General features: G+C 33.6%; 2 protein-coding genes across 2 annotated transcripts; one reads left to right on the forward strand and one right to left on the reverse strand.

Moving 5' to 3' along the window:
- Positions 1-1984: 1984 nt before the first annotated feature.
- Positions 1985-6064, forward strand: LOC140982568 (uncharacterized). The gene is made up of 2 exons (XM_073449128.1): positions 1985-4019; positions 4400-6064. The coding sequence occupies exons 1-2, from the start codon at positions 2632-2634 to the stop codon at positions 5853-5855; spliced, it is 2844 nt and encodes a 947-aa protein (XP_073305229.1). The 5' UTR covers positions 1985-2631; the 3' UTR covers positions 5856-6064.
- A 6864-nt stretch (positions 6065-12928) lies between these two features.
- On the reverse strand, positions 12929-14584 carry LOC140983569 (RING-H2 finger protein ATL74-like). Its single transcript, XM_073450661.1, has 2 exons — positions 13134-14584; positions 12929-13096 (listed from the first exon to the last, which is right to left on the reverse strand). Exon 1 carries the CDS (start codon positions 13798-13800, stop codon positions 13216-13218), a length of 585 nt encoding a protein of 194 aa, XP_073306762.1. The 5' UTR covers positions 13801-14584; the 3' UTR covers positions 12929-13096; positions 13134-13215.
- Between the last annotated feature and the right edge of the window lie 1340 nt (positions 14585-15924).

The following is a 15924-nucleotide window of genomic DNA, read 5'->3' on the forward strand; positions in this document are numbered from 1 at the left end:
TTAACTCCGACATAATGACATTGTCAACTTCTGTTCACTTTAACGTATAATAAATACTTCTTTGTTTTTTAAGAGTTCGGCTCATAGATTGTGAAAGTTGATTGACTTTTTTACACTTTAGGAAACTTTTATGTGAATATGGAGCTAATAAGATATTATGTAATAATACTTTAACTGATAATATTAAACAACTTGAGTTGGATTATCCATTTCGATCAGGAATGACAATGGGATGGGGTGCCATTTCATCTCCATCCCCGGCCCCATACCTGTTCTAATCCCCGATTTTTCAGGTTCGGGGAAACCACGGGGATGAAATCATTATCTCCGCCCTGTTCTCATTTCTAAATTATTAACGGGCTGGACGGGAGTGAATCTTCGAACCAAAACTTATTATTATCTATTTCTATTAGTGATAATATTAATATTAATAGTATTATTATTGTTAATATTTTAAATAATAATAATAATAATAATATATTATTAATATTATTATTTCCGAGATGAGTTCGAGGATGACGATATCGTCCTCATACTTGTGTCGAACTATTTCGAGGATTTTAAAAATTCTTTGAACCCAAAAAAATCGGGGATCCCCATCACCGTTTTAGGTTTTTCCCATGAGGCCCCAAACCCGTGAGAAAAATTAACATCCTTAATATCGATCTGCTAAAGTTAGACCACTTGTAGTGCGATTAGACTTGTGTACTTTACTAATGACTCGGTCTGGTTAACAAACATATGACCTTCTAATAATTTATGCAGCTTGAGCTTCTGATACAATGTCAAGAGGTCTGACTTTGTCCAGCAGCCATGGTTCTGTAATTGTCTTGTAATTACATAAAGTAGTTGACAACTAGACCCGGAACAATTTGATAGTGTTTTTGTTATTGCAAAAACTTATGGTGATTTAATCTTAACAAAATTAATATTTGATAAATTAATAACAAATCTAAAATAATATTGTGACTCGGTCCGACTTGGGCAAATATGTTAAATTAACAAAATAATAATTTTTCTCAAGAATTTATATAATATTTTAAACTGTACAACAACAAAAACGCTACGACTCGATCGTTCTCATAACAACACAATTATTTCACCCTCAATACTGTTGTAATTTTGTTTTTCTTTAAATTTAAATTTTAATCTCTAACTTTTCTGATTGAACTCATAGATGCAACTAACTTATATTTACATTTTACAATGAATTTTATTTGGTTAGTCCATACGATGAATTTTTTTTAATTATTAAAAATATTAATATCATTTTTATTTTTATTTTATATAATATATATACAACAAAATTTATTTATTATATGAATTCTAAAAATATGATATGAAGATTAGTAAAATACAATGATTTTTTTAATGCAATTTCTATTGTATTGTATGTATATCAATATACATTCCGAAGGCATAGGAGAGTTAATATGATTTTGGTTGATATGAGTCGATATTTCTAGAAATCGCAAGATCGATCATCATGTAAAACATAAAGGCAAAAACTTGTGTGAAACGGTCTCACGGGTCGTATTTGTGAGACGGATCTCTTATTTGGGTCATCCATGAAAAAATATTACTTTTTATGATAAAGATATTATTTTTTATTGTGAATATGGGTAGGGTTGACCCGTCTCACAGATTAAGATCCGTGAGACGGTAACATAAAATAGATGTTGTAAGAGTATGTTCTAGATGTCCGTATGTGACATAATGTCTTTCGGATCGATTTAACTTCTTGACCGAGTCAAGGTCTTTAGGATGATATAGCGAGGTTTATTACTGTTGGTAAACTTTGTTAAAAAAATATATATACACCAATATACATGTATGAAAATTTTGGTTAATAAATTTCCAAATTTCTCGATTTTCCCAACTGACTTTGGTTGAATTCATTTTACAAAAAGCTCCACTATTAATAATTTTTTGTTTTTTTTTCTAAAAGAAAGAAAAAAGTATGCCAAATCGCTGTCAAACTAAATGTTTGATAGATAAAACAGAGATGGATTTAAATGCTTCACTGACTTCCGTTGACAGCAAACGCCATTCTATCCTCCACTATTCCCGGCGTATTCATCGGTGAAGCTAAAATTCTGCTGAATCTCTTTTCTCAATCTTTGATCTCATTTCTTTCCCTCTTTAGATCCAAACTTCACCTTGTCGCTTGCTCGCGCCACCCCAAGTTTGTTGTTTTCGCTATACCGACGCTGTGTTTTCATTCTTGTAGTAGTGTTGCCACTTGGGACATTTTTCATTATATTTCTTGGGAGGTTTTGGGGGCTTGTCTTGTAGTATTGTCGCTGTTTGGTTGGCATTATAAGCTGTTTTTATCTTCCATTTTTCTGGGTTATCTACGTTTTTCTTTCAGGTCGTAGTTTCTAGCCGTTGAGAGTCATATCTCTCGAATTAGGTGTGTGGGTACGACGGTTTCGAGAAAGGTTGGTTCTTGAACCGTTTGGAAGCTTTTTAAAACCTGAGTCGTTTCAGGTGCTAATTAAAGTGGGAGTATTTCGCAGTTAATGAGTCTCTGCTTTTCTCAGAAAAGGAAACAAGTACAAATAGTTTATTGGGTTTGTTTCACCGAACAATGCGTTGAGTTTTCGGCCTTCCTTCTGTTGATTTTTTGAAATGAAGATCCTAGTCCAAGTTTTACTTTTCCTTTGTTTATCACCGTTTTTGGTGAAATCTTTGAGCCCATCTTTAAATGATGATGTTCTGGGCTTGATTGTGTTCAAGGCTGATGTTATAGATCCAAATGGAAGGTTGAATTCTTGGAATGAAGATGACGAATACCCTTGTAAATGGGATGGAGTTACGTGTAGTCCCAGATCCAATAGAGTGACTGAGCTTCTTCTTGATGGCTTTGGGCTTTCAGGAAGATTAGGCAGAGGTCTCCTTCAATTGCAGTCTCTGCAAAAGCTCTCTCTAGCAAAAAACAATCTTACAGGAAGCTTAAGCCTCAGTTTAACGCAGCTTTCTGATCTGAGAATCTTGGACTTGAGTGAGAATGCCTTGTCCGGTTCAGTTTCTAGTGATTTCTTTGGCCAATGTGGGTCTTTGAGATCGATATCACTGGCTAACAATCAGTTTTCAGACCAAATTCCCAATAGTTTAGGGCCGTGCGCAACACTTGTTTCGGTAAACTTTTCGGGTAATAGGTTTTCGGGCTTCCCACCTCAGGGGCTTTGGTCGTTGCCTGCTCTTACGACACTTGATTTGTCCGATAATATGTTGGAGGGTGAAATTCCAAAAGGCGTTGAAAGTTTGAGCAATTTGAGTGTTATTAGTTTGAGGAAGAATAATTTTTCTGGTGGAGTTCCTGACGGAATTGGGAACTGTTTATTGTTGGGGGCTATATATTTAAGCGAAAATTTACTATCCGGGGCGCTTCCTAGCACAATGCAGAAGCTTACACTGTGTACTGAACTAGTTTTAGGCAACAATGGATTTACAGAAGAGGTACCTGAATGGATTGGAGAAATGAGTAGCCTTGAGGTGCTTGATATCTCCGGAAATGACTTTACTGGCCGAGTACCGGATTCTATTGGGAAGCTTAAGTCTTTGAAGATTCTAAATATTTCCAAGAATGCTCTATCTGGGAGCTTGCCTGAAGCTATGAGCAGCTGTGTAAACCTTCTAGCTTTTGATGTTAGTAGTAATTCATTAACGGGGAATCTTCCTTATTGGGTATTCAATCTTGGTTTAGAGCAACTTCTAATTTCTAATAACAGATTGAGTGGAGACTTTGGTAGTGTTTTTTCTTCGTCAACCGAAAATTCTCGAAAGAATCTGGTGATTTTGGATGTTTCCCAAAATGATCTATCCGGTGAAATTCCATATGCTATTGGGGATTTAGCCAGCTTGCAATTCTTGAATATGGCACGGAACTCATTCAGCCGCAGCATTCCTGAAAATATTGGAGGATTGAAGATGTTGCGCAGTTTGGATTTGAGCGAAAATCAGTTGAATGGTAGCATTCCTATCACAATCGGAAATTGCTCTTCCCTAATTTTTTTGTAAGTTTTCTGCTCAATCTTGGAACGTATTCAGAAGTAAAACCACTTGGTTTCTCTGTCGTTCTTTCTGTTTGAGCATTCTTTGTGGTTGTAATAAATAATCTCATGTATAGTTTAGAAGTTTTGAGTATTTAAGTTGATAAGTTGATTGAATATCTGTTTCTAGCATTTTATTTCCAGGTTTGTTGCATCATTTGCTTTATACATGCTAACCATAAATCTTCTTGCCATTTGCCATCTTGGTTCCTCCCGGGATTGAAAATATTAGACTAGGATAAATTTTTGATAGATCACAAACGGTTCTATGCGCTAATGTGCATGTAGTGTTTGTTGCAAAAATTTTCTGATAATTTCTTTGCGGTTTTGACCAAATTTGCCAGGTCTCTTGCTCATAATGAAATAACCGGCGTGGTTCCTGCGTCCCTTTCTGATCTTATTTACCTACAAATTGTCGATCTATCCTACAATGAGTTAACAGGAAACCTGCCGAAACAGCTGGTAGATCTAGTACATCTTCAGTCATTTAACGTTGCACACAACCAGCTACAAGGCGAACTTCCTTCTGGTGGGTTTTTCAACACTATTTCACCTTCTTCTGTGTCTGGAAATCCAGGACTTTGTGGGGCTGCAGTTGGTAGAAGCTGCAATTCGGTCATGCCTAAACCAATTGTACTCAATCCCAACTCTACCGATGACTCACCTAACATCATCCCTCAAAGTTTTACTCGTAGGAAGAAAATCCTAAGCATATCTGCTCTAATAGCTATTGGTGCTGCTGCTGCAATTGTGATAGGTGTAATTGCTATCACTGTACTTAATCTTCGTGTACGTGCTTCTGCATCTCGCTCTGCCGTAGCTCTTGCTTTTTCAGGTGGCGATGACTTTAGCCAATCTTCGTCTACAGATGGCGATTCTGGGAAGCTCGTTATGTTTTCTGGTGATCCAGATTTTAGTATTGGGACACATTCTTTGCTCAATAAAGATTGCGAACTTGGTAGAGGCGGATTCGGAGCTGTCTACCAGACCACACTTAAAAATGGGCGCTCCGTCGCCATCAAGAAACTCACTGTATCGAGTCTGGTCAAGTCCCAAGACGATTTCGAAAAGGAAGTTAGAAAACTTGGGAAGATTCGCCATGGCAATCTTGTGGCACTCGATGGCTACTACTGGACACCATCACTACAACTTCTTATATATGAATTCGTCTCTGGTGGGAATCTGTACAAGCATCTGCATGAATCATCTGCTGGCAAGTACCCCAACTGGAACGAAAGATTCAACATTCTTCTCGGTGTGGCTAAAGGGTTGTCACATTTGCATGAAAGAAATGTCATCCACTACAATTTAAAATCGGCCAATATACTAATAGACAGCTCAGGAGAGCCAAAGGTTGCAGACTATGGTTTAGCAAGGCTTCTGCCGTTGCTAGATCGGTATGTTTTGAGCAGTAAGATCCAAAGTGCCCTTGGTTACATGGCACCCGAATTTTCATGCAAAAATGTGAAGATAACCGAAAAATGTGACCTGTATGCGTTTGGTGTGCTGGTTCTTGAGATGGTCACAGGAAAAAGACCAGTTGAGTACATGGAGGATGATGTTGTAGTGCTATGTGATATGGTTCGAGGGTCATTGGAAGGAGGAAGCATTGAGGAATGTGTTGATGGGAGGCTAGAGGGGAAGTTTCCATCGGATGAGGCGATTCCATTGTTGAAGTTGGGCTTGATTTGCACATCACAAGTGCCTTCAAATAGGCCTGACATGGCGGAAGTGGTTAACATATTGGAGCTTATTAGACATCCCTCGGAAATCCATGGTGAATCCGCAGATCTTTGCTGATTTGCTAGAAGTCAAGCCAAGGCATTGACAATGGCCGCTCGGTGAAGAAGAATCCGGTCAGTCTTTCTTGCATTAAGTATTGTTTTTTGTTATCAAACAAATTTTTTGATGATTTGGTTTAAGTTTATGAATTGTATTCAGTGTATGCTTGGTTTCCGGATTCGTTTTCACCGGCTTCTATTCGAAAATCTGTTAGATATTTCTTTTAACCGATTCTTGATTTTTTACTGCTGTTATTTTGTGATGAGTACGATTGTTTCTTGATGGTTTGAAGCGACTAATTCTTTGCTACTTTAGTTTTGTGCATAAAGTAAGTATTTATCACTTATTGGGTTTCAATGGTTTTTAAATCAACACTTGATGCGGTTAAATTTTGTAATATAGGAGTACTTCATGAGATATTGGATGTGTTTGTTTGGTTGAGTGTAAAGTATTCGGTATAAAATTTTAAGCATTTGATGGCTTAAAAACTAACATATCTATGTAATGTTGTGTAACGGTCTCATAGATATAGACCCGTGAGATAGGTCGATAATTTTTATATAAAAATTATATTTTATATTTTTTACTAAATCCGTGTATATTATATAATATTATTTTTGACATAAAAATAATATTTTTCACTAAAATAAACATAAACTATACAATATTTTTTTACAAGATAACTAAAATAATGATATTTTTGTAGTGAAAAATGATATTTCAGACACAAGTAATATTTATGTGTATAATATTTTTCACTCAAATCAACATATATTACATAATATTTATTCGTAATCTGAGTAACAAAAAATGATATTTTTGTAATGAAAAATAATATTTTTCATGAGTCGAATATTTTTAACTCAAATCAAAATATATTAAATAATATTTATTCATAACTTAACTAACAAATAATAATATTTTTATAATGAAAAATAACTCTTTTCAGCATAAAAGTGATACAGTGATACTTTTAATAGGTTATGTCGAAAATCCATTTCACAAAGTTGGCTTATAAGAATGTTTCATAACAATTTTAATTTTTATGATATGTTTATACTAATGAATTGTGGTACGAACATGTGGCTTTGGAGATTCGAGTCTCTAGAAATACTGTTTTAATTGCTAAGTTAAGGGAGTTTCAATGAATATTTTGAGATATATCTAAAAATTATTTTAATTGAAAAATTGTTTAGAATGCCATATGAACTAGAAATAATAACTATATCTTATAAGATTCATAAAACAACTAAATCTTATAAGACAAACTTTATGAAGATTAAACATGACAATAGATACATCCATTAGTAGGTGTATTCAAATTCATTATAATTTTTTTCTTTTATTCAATAAACATTTATACTTCTTGCATTTGCTTTGGTTAATAAGATTAGATAAAGATAAGTCATGTTTGTGATTATTAAAGTGTGTGTAGGATATCGAATAATAATAAATTGTTAATGATATGCTTATTTTGATTGATTTTATCATTTTACCATTATAAATGTCACGCTATGTGTCTAGGCCTGCGCAAGTACGACTATATAATAGGCTTTTATACTAACTATTTCGTGTTCGTTTTCGTTTTACGAAAATGATTAATTCAAGTTGTTATATAAGTTTATTGTAGCTCATTATAAGTCTTTTTAAACTTTGATTTTTAACTAATGTGGTATAACGATATTACAATCACATATTTTTCAAAATACGACGTCTTTATTGTGGCATGTCTCACGATCCACCAGCTAGAGATAATAATTTTCTCCGCGGATTCGGGACCCCGCGGAAAAAATCTGAAACGGAGACGATGTATTTTTTGTGAAATCTCTTCTTGCGCCTCCTTATTCACGTGAGTTTTGTAGGGCAAAAAAAAAGGGAAATTTGGGTCCAAAATATATCAAAGCCCAATAATCTAATAATTATAACCTAATCACTAAAATTAAAAGATACTTAGAAAATATCTTCCAAGAATATAGAGTTTTTTATGGAAAAAACTTTATCTAGTATTCTTCCTTGATATAAAAATTCTTTGATTTTACCTAGGCAGCTGAAGAGTAGTCACAAGGCGTGACCACACATTATCCAAAAACCACTTCTAAATTTTTCTTTTCAAGTCTTCCACTAAGATCATATCGACAACTTTAATTGTGATATAAAATCACCCTTTTTAGCCTATATTTATCGCATGTACAGAAAAATTCATCATACAATAAAATTACACAAAAATATGTCAATTAAGCACGTTGAAAGTGGTAACAATGAGAGATATGACAACAAAAAATACAAACTATTATGAACCTATCGATCAATAATAATAATAATAATATTAATATTGATATTAAATTAATATTAATTTTTATCATTAATAATAATGGAATAATAATAAGTTCGGGGTCGGAGATTTCTGCTCCAGCCTCATTAATACTTTTGACATGAGGATGGGGATTTGATGAAGATTCGATCCTCGTGGGTTCGGGAAAAACGGGGATCGGGAAGGGTATGATAGTATAAATGAAATTCGAGACTGAGATGGGGATGACAAACTCGCTCCGCCTCCGCCATGTTGTCATTCATACTACGGATGGTGGTGTCATCCCTAGAAATCGGATATGGTGGTGTTTTTTTAAAAAAATAATATTTCAAAAACACCATGGATGATTGAGTTTTACAAAATTACCGTAAAACTCCACCATCAATGACGGACGCTGCAAAATATTGTAGCATCTGCCAATAAAGACAGCGGATGCAGCGAAAAGCTGCAGTATCTTGGACAACCCTTTATGTGATTCTCAGTTTTTTGTGATTCACGACTTAAATGAATAATTCATTATAAATATTAAAATTCTATTATAAATATTAAAATTCTTCTCACATTTCATCTCAGATTTCATTGACTCTATATTTCCAATTGCTCCGATCAATTTATAAATTGTTTTTCTTTATAAAAATTTAAATACACAATTCTATATATCTAATTTCTCTAATCAGTTTCACGGACACAATCAAGGTTCTCTTATATTTTGGTGGTGATATTATTAGCGGGAACGAATTGATAGAATATAGTATTTAACATGTGAGATCGGTTCGAATATTACGATATATTAGTTTATTGGAATTGGTTTAAGTTGCGAGTAAGAAGTTAAACACCGATCCAATGAAGTTTACTATCAAAGTGTTAACTAAATATTCATTCATAGAGAAATCGTCTTGGAATTAAGTACTGCAGATTTACAATGAGCGTGTAAATAGGTCATAGAGAATTTATTGCCTTTAAACTGTGATGGTAGAAGCTCATTTACCAGAAACTTGCGACATATGTTGTCATTATTTCATTGTATGTGAATAATCTATTCAAGTCACCAACAATTTTCAAGACCCAAATAATTGATTATCACATCCAGACTTACAATGATCAACATTTTATGCTTATATTGTGTGTACTGAAGTGTACAATCGACACTACTGATTTTGCGATAATGTTGGAACTCATTTATGCACGACTTGAAAGCCCAAAAAACATAGTTCAATATTTTTCATCATTCAATTGTTTGATCTGATATGATTTCACTCCACAATTATTCTCAAATTATATTTTAGACAGAGAACATATATATTTTGGAAGTTAAGATGATCTGTACCGACATTAGTAGAGATACATGTATATGACCCACCATATTTCGTTAATTTTCAATATCCGCCATCGACTTTAAAGAAGCTCGAAGACCCCATCAACACCTAACCGTATATGAGGTGTTTTTGCACCGTAATTTTCACAAAATGTGTGTGCTCTCAACAACACTATACTCTCGTCTGACAACTCTAACATAGTAATTTTTCATAGATGCAATCAAATTATTCTTATATTTAAAAATCATATTTACAGATAGCTTTCTTTTTCCAGGTTATAATAGCTAGATCGCAAATCATAAGGTACACTAATAGAATTAGGAATCTCCTCCCTAATACATTATCAAAGAAACATAGCATCTCAGACGAGCTTATCTTAAATGGTAAGACTTTTTTTTGTAACGTGTCGTTAGGTGGTTCGAGTGATGATGTCCATCATAGGAAATGCACATATATTCTCTTTTCTATCATCATTTATCTCATCTTCATCGTTATCCTGTTCTTCTCCATACTCATCATATGACATCTTGGTTTCAGTATCACTCCTAAAAGCATCGTGATTATTGTCGCCACCACCTGAAAAACGATCCTTCGTATCAAGTGCATCATCAATTGGATCCCAACATGCTCCAACATTTTTAGCCCAAATTGATGTTGTATTTACCCAACATGTGGGATTTTCTTCTGACATCATGTGATATATCGATCACACGATTCACTTTCATGCTCCAAATGTATATTGCTTAATCCTTCAGTGACATGTGAAATATATGATTCCACCTCATGAAAACCCCCGTAAGTAGAAGTGCCTGGTTGGTTATTGAAACCATCTTCGGCGACTTGTGGAATGTATGATTCATGTTCATTCCTCCTAAAATCATGGTTAGTTGGCTATGTTTCTACATACAAATGCAACATATGCATATTTTTATATTGCATTATAAAACTCTAAAACTTCATCGTCAACAATTTTAACATGTACTTTATTCCAAAACGATTTCTCTATGAATAAATATTTAGTTGACATTTTTATAGTAAACTTCAATAGATCGATGTTTAACTTCTTACTCACAACTTGAACAAACTCCAATAAACTAATAGATCGTAATACTAAAATCGGTCTCACATGTGAGATACTATATTCGACCGATCTGTTCTTGATAATATCAATAGAAAAATATAAGAGAACCCTGATTATATCCACTAAACTGATTGGAGCAATTGGAAATATATAGTTTACGAAATCTGAGAAAAAGCCCAATCTTTATAATGAACTATTCAGTCAAGCTGGGAATCGCGGAAAGGTTGTCCAAGATCTTGCAGCTTTTCGCAGCGCCCGCCATTGATTATTGAGTTTTGCGAAAATTTTGCAAAACTCCACCATCCATTGTACTTTTGAAATATTATTTTTTTTAAAAAAAATTAATTTTTAAAAGCTCAACAGGAGGTGGCCCCGTAATATAGATATTTGTTCCACAAGAAAAGGTGACTCCCAACGACATAACACGTTCCCTTATATAGCACTTATTTCTCATTTTTAACGCTGGTGACCATTTATGATATCATTTCTCATTGTTCACGCTGGTGACCATTTCTGATACCATTTTGTCACCTTCACAAGTCGAGGTATGAATCGAAGATTAAGATGTTGATAAATGATTATGAAAATATGAGTTTTGCGCACGCTGATATCAGCAACTTTGATCTCAGCAGACATCATGAGTTGGTTCAATCTAACTGACAAACACAACTGAATGATTAGCCTAGTTAACGAGCTCAACTTACAGCGGACCTCAAAATTAGTAAGACTCATGAAAAGTGGCCAGCAAGACGAAAATAACTCTTTCAATATCAGAAACAATACAAAAACTTTTCAAACGGTCATATTCTTGTTTGTAACATATATATCATTTTTGGAGCCTATAAATACAACATCTTGACGATCAAATACAAGTTGTTTGGAAGGGGATCCAAATCATGGACAACCTATATGAATAAATTAGCTATAATGAGAGCAAACTCAAGTGTGATGATATATTTGAGAGATACATACACTGTAATGGATTAAATTCTCACACAATTACTCACATATATACATGAAAGTTGAGCTTCAAAGTTTAGATTAGTGAGTCTTCACACAAAGACATTAAATATTGTATTTATAGTCTTTACATAATAGACGTTAAACATTATGCGGATTGTGATATTGTAACATAAAATCGAGAGTGTGGTAGGAGTTTCAATTAGACAAGATATATGTCTTAAGTTGAAATAGGTTTGTACGAGGAGTTGTATAAATCAAAGTTTTATAGTGGATCCTTCACAAAAAGAAGAATGAGTGACGCATGAGTTGTTAATCTCCTAACATCTATAAAAAATATCGTGTCTATTTATTTATTACATTTAATTATTGCTATTGTTATTAATATGGATTTTTGAAGCATTTTACGTGTTATTCAAATATCCAAAATATTGCATAACATTGTTTGATAAAATACTTCAATAAAAATTTTTTTTACACATATTTTAAGTGTTATACCAAAATATTTAATCAATTTCTACTAAGTATTATTTTGAGTGTCATCCGCTTGGATTGAAAACCAAACCCGATTTAACTAATCGGTGTTCAATATTTCAAGAACCGAACTATTATAACTCAATAATTTATCTCTCAATCGATCCTATCACTTTTGAACAATGAATTAAAATTGAAAATATCTCACAATAATGAGTTGTGGATATTGGAAATCGAAATCATAAATTATAAATTAATATTAAATTTTAAAATTTCGGAGCTTTAGTTAACAAGTAGTCAAACCACTATCTTCCGTTAGTGATTTCTATACTACATGATTGATATGGAGCTTTAGTTAACAAGTAGTCAAGTACCCAAAACGCACTGTTGGAAGTTATCACAAGATTTTGGGGAAAATTTTGATAAAATTTAATTAGTTTCAAGAATTGAAACAAAAATAAAATCTATATTGTTTTTTTTCTCGTTTGATTTAAAAATTTACCATGTTGTCCTAAAACTTACATTTTGAGTAAGTTCTATCAAAGTGCTTGAAGCTTCATAATTATAACCATATCACATAAAGTTTGGCTAAACATGCATTTTCAAGTACTTTTAACAATCAAGTTATTACTTTCAAGTGTCAAATCCAAGCTGAGTAAAAATCGTTTCAAGTATCAATAATGGTTCACAATAAAGTAGAATTATAGGTGTACACATAGTCCTCTTTTTGGGTAGAAGTAGACACTCTTTTAAGGACACGATCTCTTCAATAATTCTCAATTTTAAAGATCAGTTTAAGTAGCATTGTAAAATCTATCGACCAAATCGAATAAATTATTATTATTTTATTTAACCAACCACTCTAAATTTTTTTTAAAAAAGAACCACACTAAATTTACTGTCATATATTTAAGATTTATAAAAAAAAATGATTAAATTAACAACCGAATTTTCAAATTAAATCGATTCGATTAGTTCATATTAGCATACACGTTCGAACCTATTGGTGCATTTACGCATAAGAAAAGAGAGAGAGAAGAAAAAGAAAAACACTACCAATGCTCAAACAAATTCACATGACTATTGATTTCTAACATTTTCATCCAAATTATACAAACTTGAAAGAAGTGTATCACGCAATGTTAACCAACAACATGAATCTTGTGCATTTTAAGCCCATGATTTTTCATTATTTTTTCATCTGTCCAAGTCATAGGATCCTAAGTTTCAATGAAATTACACTTCTTCAGCAACAGGAACATCACCCTGCCCTGATACATTTCCCACCTGCCTTCCACCCGCGACCTCAACCTCCACCACACCACCCAATTCCCCCAGCTCCTCTGCCACGGATTGTCGGCAAGTTGGGCACGACGAATGTGAAGCCAGCCAGACATCCACACATCTAACATGAAAACAGTGGTGACATTTAGGAAGCACCCTTATTTTCTCCCCATCCAAGAAATCACCTAGGCATATGGGACAGTCGGTAAATGCTACCCTGTCGCCTGAACCATACACAGCCACTGGAATCTGGCGGATGGTCCCCTTTCTTAGGCCTTTTCTGCCAAAAACAGGCAGTGTTTCATCGGTTATGTCCAAACTCATCCTACTAAAACACCTCAGCACACATCTTACAATAGAGTTTATTCCTAGAGCACATATCAACGCACACAACAAGGCTGCAAGTATAATCACCATATTGATATCGAAATTCACCCCTCTGCCACCCCCATTGCGGCTTCTATCACCACTACTCGGCGGTGAGCCGCCATTTTTTGCATCGAGGAGTAACCGATGGAAACGAGGATACAGATTCATTACAATCGAATCACTGCAAGTGAATAATCTCAACCCCGAGCAAACGGACTTTCATTCACACTATTTTAACTCCCCTTTTCAATACTACCACACAAGTACAGAGGCAAATCGAACCACAAAAAAACGGATAGCAAAGTATTCATATATGTTATATAATCACTAATTTTCTTTCTTTTTTTCCAAATTTCCAATCCCACTTGAATCTTGAAAAGTCTACTCGACGCTACTTTCAAAGCTTAGAAAGGCCCAAAAAACAAGCTTTTGCAAGAATTGGGAAAATCTATGCAAGCACAAAACCACCCACTCTTGCTTTGTTTTTGCTTCTTTTCCACTTGAGCAATTGTTCAAACATGTGGTGCTGATTACGCAAACCTTGTTCGGCCGAATGAATAAGAGAGGAAAAAGGGAAATCTTCTGACAAGCAGACTAAAAAGTAGCCAAATCAACCAACCCTCGTACACAAACTTCTCAAGAATCAAACTTTAATCCCATCAAACAGACCCAAAAAGGAAATCCCCCAGAATTGGAGAGAGAAAACTATCAGACCTCACAAATGCTGCACCAATAACTCAAGGCCGACATTTCTTTTGCTCCGAAGTATCTTTCGTCGAACAAAGAAAGACGAAGAACTTCAGCTTTTTGGAGAAGGATTTAAAGATGCTATAAAGAATTCATGGTGCGAAGACAGACACTGTACAGGAATGAAGATACCCGAGTGACAGTGATTTAACGTCAGTGGTCATTTTAGCTTAGTTTTTCAATCTTAAACTTGAAAACTTAGTTTACCGAAAGCTGGAAGGAATCTTGTTTACCAGCTTGATATTATCTACTTTTATAAAAAAAAATAATATTTTTTTTTATAAAATCGAATAAAATACACATTAATCTGATAAAATTAATCCATGAAACAATTAAATAAAGCTTTTTGTTTTTTGTTTTTACAGAAATTTCAATATTTAATCTTTTTTTTACATAGTTTTTTTTTTAAAAAAAGTTGTATATAGATTTTAATATATAATATTTTCGAAGTTTTAATATTGTCATATTATTCGTATTATATGCTTATATGGCCTACTCAAAATTAAAACATTGTCCCACTTGTATAACTATAGGTTTTCTAAGATGAACACTCGCGGAGATTATGGCATGGATGGATGAGTTTTTTGCATTTACAAATGATAATAATAGATATATTATTCCGTTCTATTGAACAAGATAACTTGAAATATCTTTAGAGTAGGTCTCTTGTGAGACGGTCTCACGAATCTTTATCTATGAGACGGGTCAATCCTATCGATATTCACAATAAAAAGTAATACTATCATCCATGAAAAAGTATTACTTTTTCATGGATGACCCAAATAAAATATTTGTCTCACAAAATACGACCCGTGAGACTGTCTCACACAAGTTTTTGTCATATCTTTGAGGGTTAATATCTTTTTTGGTCTAATAATTTTTTCATTTTTAGCTGTCAGTCCACTAACTTTTCATTTTTGATACATTATTTTTCAGAGTCTTTTTATTTTTTTAGTCTTGATACATTATTTCTTCATATTTCATTATTTTGGTCCATTTTATCTCGAACTTTTCAATTTTCATCAGAAATAGCTGACTAGGCTTGGATGTTAAATGTCTTTCTAGCGGAAATTTATAGGAAATGAGTAAAGAAAATTAGCCATATCAGCTTAACCACCGCACATTCATATATTTTTCGACGAAAATTGACTACTCCGAAAGAAAATGAACCAAAACAGCCAAATATGATAAGATAATGTACCGACACCAATAACTGGAAAATTAGTTGACTTGAACCCAAAAATGATAAAGTTACTTGGCCAAAAAATATTAACCTATATATTTGATCATTATCCTATTGTCTCAAATTACATGTTGAATAATACTAGAACCAATTTAAAATCCATGTTAAACAATTAATTATACGAGTATAAATACCGTCTTACCATTAATTATACGAGTATATATACCTTTTTACCAGAGCATTGTTTTATAGAAAATACATATATTTTTTGGCAAAAACTTGTGTGAGACGGTCTCACTGGTCGTATTTTGTGAGACAGATATCTTATTAGGGTCATCCATGAAAAAATATTACTTTTTATG

This window comes from Primulina huaijiensis, chromosome 8, assembly GCF_012295235.1.
Source record: "Primulina huaijiensis isolate GDHJ02 chromosome 8, ASM1229523v2, whole genome shotgun sequence".
In the NCBI taxonomy this organism is placed as follows: Eukaryota; Viridiplantae; Streptophyta; class Magnoliopsida; order Lamiales; family Gesneriaceae; genus Primulina; species Primulina huaijiensis.